The sequence below is a fragment of the Bison bison genome, unplaced genomic scaffold (genome assembly GCF_000754665.1).
Source record: "Bison bison bison isolate TAMUID 2011002044 unplaced genomic scaffold, Bison_UMD1.0 scf7180017864180, whole genome shotgun sequence".
Taxonomy (NCBI): Eukaryota; Metazoa; Chordata; class Mammalia; order Artiodactyla; family Bovidae; genus Bison; species Bison bison.
The window spans coordinates 15,513,581-15,519,600 of NW_011494752.1; the positions used below are offsets into that span (position 1 = coordinate 15,513,581).

A 6,020-nucleotide genomic window follows, 5' to 3' on the forward strand; every position below is an offset into this window, starting at 1 on the left:
ACGCCCTGCTTTCTAAGGCCAGTGGGCTGGACCTGCAACCTTGAGTGAGGCCTGGTGGAGCACCCACTGGCCTGACTTTTGGCTACCTGCCTCTCACTCTACAGGCAGCAGTCAGAGCAGCCACACGAGCAAGTACTTCGGCAGCATCGATTCTTCAGAGGCTGAGGCTGGGGCTGCCCAGGCCAGGGCTGAGCCTGGGGACCAGGTCATTAAGTATGTGCTCCAGGATCCCATCTGGCTGCTCATGGCCAATGCTGACCAGCGTGTCATGATGACTTATCAGGTGCCCTCCAGGTGAGGACTCTGGGAGCACTCCTTGCCTCCCCTTCAGAGGAGTGGGGAGGCTGCCCCCCTCACTCTCTAGCTAACTTGGGTTTTTCTTTCTGGGCCTGGCTCTGCCCTGGGGCATTCCTGTTCTGTCTCCTGCCCCTTGGAGCCCCAGCAATAGTCAGGATGAGAGCAGCTTTCTTGGTCTTGGGAAGGCCTGAACTCTCAGAACACGTTTCTGGGGAGAAGCATGAGGCACGGAGTGGGGGGCTGCGATAGAAGAAAAGTGCCAGCCTCCTCCTGGGCCCTGGCCCCAGCTCCCATTCTCTGCTTCCTGAACCTCTTCCTGGAGCAGGGACATGGCCTCTGTGCTGAAGCAGGACCGGGAACGGCTCCGGGCCATGCAGAAGCAGCAGCCTCGGTTCTCGGAGGACCAGCGGAGGGAACTGGGTGCTGTGCACTCCTGGGTCCGGAAAGGTCAACTGCCTCGGGCCCTTGATGTGATGGTGAGAGGAGAAGTCTGGGCCAGGAGGGTGAAGAAGGAATTGAGCTCAAGTTGAAAGGACAGAGGCTAAGGGCTGATCCCTTCACTGTTCCTTGGATCATTAATTCTGAAGGATGTTAATTCCACTGAGCTTGCTGCTGGGTTATTTAGTGTTAAACCATGTGAATTTTGTGGACCTTTTCTGGGCCAGTCCTGTACTAATGTACATTGTGGCTGTCCCGGAGTGGGGTCCGGAGACAGGATGCGATGCATTTTCCAATATTGTTGACCCCATGTGCATCTGCCTGAATTAGTATTTCCTAGGCATACAGTTTGGAAAGTCCTCTGGGGCTTGGGGACAAGGGGAGCTAGGTTGGCAGGTCAGTACTGAGAATCTGCCTGACTCACCCATACCCTTTCTTCCTCCAAGGCCTGTGTGGACTGCGGTAGCAGCACCCAAGAGCCTGGCCATCCTGATGACCCTCTCTTCTCGGAAGTGGATGGACTGGGGCTGGAGCCCATGGAGGAGGGCGGAGGCGAGGGTGGTGGCGGTGGTGGTGAGGGTGAGGGCAGCGATGAGGCCCAGGCCCAAGCTGGGGCCAGGGTCTCGAGCTCTCAGGACCTGGCCATGGAAGAGGAGGAGCAAGGTGGGAGCTCACCCAGTCCAGCCTTACCTGCCACAGAAAATGGCACCAGCTAGACTCCATTTTGGGCCACCTCCAGGTGTGCATGAGAAGCTTCCTTCTCTCATGCCCCAACTCTCAGAACTCAGATGTGGCTGGACCAACCAATAAGAGAACTGCCCCAGCTTCTCCTGCTTTAGGGGAGTGGGGCCCCCGTCACCAGCCCAGGACCCAGGGGCTGCCTCTGGCCTCTTTGGGAACAGAGGGTGGCATTCTTCAGCCCGGCCCAGCCCAGAGAAGACTCCCATCACATCCCCAGTGAGGAGTCGTTCCTTTTCCTGGACAAGATTGCTGACAAGCTGCTGAAGTGGTCTCTCCAAGTCCCAGCTGAGCCGGAGTCCCTGTCCCTGGGGATTGGGGCTGCATTTATTTATTGGGGGAGTCAACCCTCTCCCCCACCTCCTCCCCAGATGAGGGCAGGAGGAGGGTGTGAGGCCCAAGGAGGACCCTGCGGTCCAAACCCCTAGCTGCTCCAGGGTGGGGGAGGTTGGTGGACCATGGAGTCCCTGGTGCTGCCCCTCAGGTGGGACCCAGGTGTTCTCAGCTGTACCCTCTACCGATGGCATTTGTGTTTTTGATATCGTGTCTGTTATTTTTAATACAAAAAGGAAAAAAATACCAGGTCTTTGTGGAATAAAGTTTGAGGGTTGGGTTGCACCCCTGGCGGGGAGAGGGGGGAGGCTCTTTCCCTCCCCTTCAGTAATAGTGAGAATGAGTTATTCCCTCCCCTGAGGACCCATATCCCTCTTCTCCCCACACCCTTTCCCAATGAGAAGGCAGGTCTAGGTGGCTAAGACACGGAATCCCAGTCATTCATAGTCGAGTTGGGAAGCGGTGTGGGAGAAGGGAAGCTGGTGCAGAGCAAGCTCTGGCTCAGAACTTGGAAAGGGGGGACCCTTGGAAAGGATAAGTGATTGGAAATCGATGGCAACCTTTATTCCGGTTACTTCGCGTTTAGTGTCCCCCTCATGAACAGCTGATCTATATCTAGAAGCAACTAACTCCTCACCGGCGCCGTGGCTTAGCTGGTTAAAGCGCCTGTCTAGTAAACAGGAGATCCTGGGTTCGAATCCCAGCGGTGCCTGGGGTAGTTGAGTGTAGTATATTATTGCTGCGAAAGCAACACGTTTCCAGACTCCCAAGGGGACTCTCCCCTCCCCCACCCTCGCCGTCTCTACTGCAGTTCACCAAAGATTATTCTTATCTAGCCAGTTCCTCGCCATTTGAGTTTCCATCCCTGTGCACTTTTAGTGCAAATTTGGAGGCCAACTCCAGCTTTCATGAACCATGGTTTAACGGCCTCCCTTTGTCTGCCTACAAGGATATGAGAATGTTGACTCAGATTTGGGGCCGTTTTGCGTGGTGTCTTGGGGTAGGGAGGAAGGACCGGAAAGCTGCCTCTTCGGCTGCCTCACAGGCGCATGCGCACTGACATATCAACCCAGCAGGGCGGTACTCGCTGGAGACGGGCGTGTTGATAGGCAGCTATAGTTGCGCAGGCCCAGGGCCGCACGCGGCTGTGATGGCCGAGTGGTTAAGGCGTTGGACTCGAAATCCAATGGGGTCTCCCCGCGCAGGTTCGAATCCTGCTCACAGCGTCAGTACTTTTGGGGACAGGAAGGAAGCAATTTATTTTTCTAGTGCTGATTGCACTTTTATTCTGAGCCTCTAGGGAATTCCAGGATCTGCCTGAGAGCGCTCTCTTGCGTGCCTCAGACTCCTGCTTCTTCCCGAAAGGTTCTGTCCTGCAAAAACCTGTTAACTGCCAATTTGAATTCGTAACTCCAAACTCACGTGGTTTCTCAGTGCTATTAGCAAGCATATCACATTTCCTTATCCATTCACCCTCCGACTCTTTTCAGGAATCCCATCATCCTCCTTCTGCTTTACTTCCCATGTCACTGTGCTAAAAAGGCATTCGATAATTCAAACAATATGGTACTGGCACAAAAACCAACAGATCAATGGAACAGGATAGAAAGCCCAGAAATAAAGCCACCCACCTATGTCAATTAATCTACAAGAAAAAGAGGCAAGAATACACAATGTAAAAAAAAGACAGTCTCTTCAATAAGCGGTGCTGGGAAAACTGGACAGCTACATGTAGATTAATGAAATTAGAACATTCTCTAACACCATCTACAAAAATAAAATAGATTAAAGACCTAAATGTAAGAACAGAGACTCTAAGACTCCTAGAGGAAAACATAGGCAGAACACTCTTTGACATAAATTGCAGCAATATCTTTTTGGATTCGTCTCGTAGAGTAATGGAAATAAAAACAAAAGCAAACAAATAGGACCTAATTAAAAGCTTTTGCACAGCACAAGAAACCATAAACAAAAAGACAGCCTACAGAACAGGACAAATATCTGCAAAGGATGCAACCAACAAGGGACTGATTTCCAAAATATACAAATAGCTCATATGGTTCAGTATTTAGAAAAAAAAAAGCAAAACATGGGTAGAAGATCTAAACAGGCATTTCTCCAGAGAAGACATACAGATGGCCAACAGGCACATGAAAAAATGCTCAATATCACAAATTATTAGACATTCAAATCAAAATGATAATGAGGCATCTCCTCACTCTGGTCAGCATGGCCATCAACAAAATGTCGACAAATAATAAATGCTGAAGGGAGTGTGAAGAAAAAGTAACCTTCCTACACTGCTAGTGGAAATGTCAATTGGTACAGCCAGTATGGAGAAGAGTATAGTTTCCTTTAAAAACTAAAAATAAAGTTATCACATGATCCTACAATCCCTATCCTGGGCATTTATCTGGAGAAAACTATAATTTGAAAATATACATGCTCCTTTATGTTCATAGCAGCACTACTTGTAATAGCCAGGACATGGAAACAACAAAAATGTCTATCAACAGATGAATGGATAATGAAGATGTGTACATATACAATGGGATATTACTCAGCCATCAAAAACAAGGAAATAATGCCACTTGCAGTAGCATGAATGGGCCTACTGGTTATCATACTAAGTCAAGTAGTAGTTCAGGAAGAGAAAGACAAATAGTAATACCATATGATATCACTTATACATGGAATCTAAAATACAGTGCAAATGAACATACCTACGAAACAGAAACTCACAGACAGAGAAAACAGACTTGGTTGCCAAGGGGGAGGAGGAGTGGGGAGGGAAGAATTGGAACTTTGGGATTAGTAGATGCAAACTATTATATGTAGGATGGATTAACAGCAAGGTCCTACGTAACAATACAGAACTACATTCAATATCCTGTGATAAATGATAATGGAAAAGAATATGAAAAAATACATAGACGTATAACAGACACTTTGATGCAGAGCAGAAATTAACAACATTGTAGATCAATTATACTTCAATAAAATTTTTAAAGAATTCCAGGATTATATTAAAAAACTAAAGATCAAGAATTTTCTGGATTAAGTGAAACTGAAGAGCCATAACAACTAAATGCAACGTGGGATCCTGGATTGGGAAAAAGGGGTTATAAAAGATACCACTGAAACATTTGAGGAAATTTAAGTATGGACTGGCATTAAATAATAGTATTATGTTTATTTTAATATCCTGATATTGATAGCTGTACTATTATACCACAAATGTCCTTTTCAGAAAACATACTGAGTAACAACAAGCAAAAGGACTTGATGTTTTTGATTTACCCCCAAAGGATTCAGAAAACAAATATTTTATACCTATATTTGGAGGGAAATTATAAAGCAAATTAAACAAATGTAAGAAATGTAAACAATTAGTAGACCTGGGAAAAGCATATACAGGGGTTCCTTGTATTATTCTACTTTTTTTAATTGCAGTATAGTTGATGTATAATCCTTGTACTATTTTTGTATTTTTTCTGAAAGTTTGAAATTATATAAAAATTAAAATTTCCAAAAACAAAACAAAAAAGGGGGGAAAAAGTCCTCCAATGGCTTCACATTACTTTGAGATGACAAAGCACTTGCAATGGCCTAGAAGGTTCTACATAATCAGCCTCCCACTTTGTGGCTCTGATCTGACCTCCTACAACTCCTGCTACCTCCACTCCAGACAACCCCACTCTGCCCCTTCTGCTGCTCTCTGTTCTTTTGACAAGCCTGGCAGGTTGTCCTAGTCAGCCTGTGCATCTGACTGGAATCCTCTTCCCTCCAGTGGCCCTGTAGCATGTGGCCTCACCTCTTTATTTTTTGTATCTGAAAAGCAACCTTTTTTTTTCGTATCTGGAAAGCAACGTGGGTACTTTTGGCCTCACCTCTTTATATTTCACCTTCTCAGTGAGTCCTTCCCTGATCTTAGCCTTAAAGTCACAATTCCCAATCTCCACTCCGCTTTCTTGCTTCACTTTGCTCTTTAGCTCTTATCACCAACTGACAAATGATAAATTTAGTATAATGTACCTTTGACTGTTTTTCCCACAAGAAACTGTGCCCCAGAAGGGCAGGGATTATTGCCTGTTTTGTTTGGGGCTCTACAGAGGTCTTCTATCCTGATTCTTCCCTTGGCCCAGGGGCCTGGGCCTCCTACTTCCCCACCCCCAACCCCCAAGTCTCAATCCTCCAGGAACTGCCTCCCACCC

General features: G+C 47.1%; 1 protein-coding gene and 2 non-coding genes across 4 annotated transcripts in view; all 3 read left to right on the top strand.

Moving 5' to 3' along the window:
- The window catches only part of PER1 (period circadian clock 1), a 17,061-nt gene extending 15,011 nt beyond the window's left edge, over positions 1 to 2,050 (top strand). Inside the window, exons 21-23 of one of the 2 annotated variants that reach the window (XM_010843054.1) lie at positions 105 to 294; positions 623 to 773; positions 1,182 to 2,050. In XM_010843054.1, coding sequence (XP_010841356.1) covers positions 105 to 294; positions 623 to 773; positions 1,182 to 1,451 — 611 coding nt within the window. In that variant the 3' untranslated portion in view covers positions 1,452 to 2,050. Of the gene's footprint in view, positions 1 to 104; positions 295 to 619; positions 774 to 1,181 lie in introns of both variants that reach the window. The other variant, XM_010843053.1, reaches the window with a different exon arrangement.
- Positions 2,051 to 2,444: 394 nt separating this feature from the next.
- On the top strand, positions 2,445 to 2,518 carry TRNAT-AGU. The gene has a single exon. It is a non-coding gene; the product is annotated as a tRNA-Thr (tRNA).
- Positions 2,519 to 2,950: 432 nt separating this feature from the next.
- On the top strand, positions 2,951 to 3,032 carry TRNAS-CGA. The gene has a single exon. It is a non-coding gene; the product is annotated as a tRNA-Ser (tRNA).
- Positions 3,033 to 6,020: the final 2,988 nt, after the last annotated feature.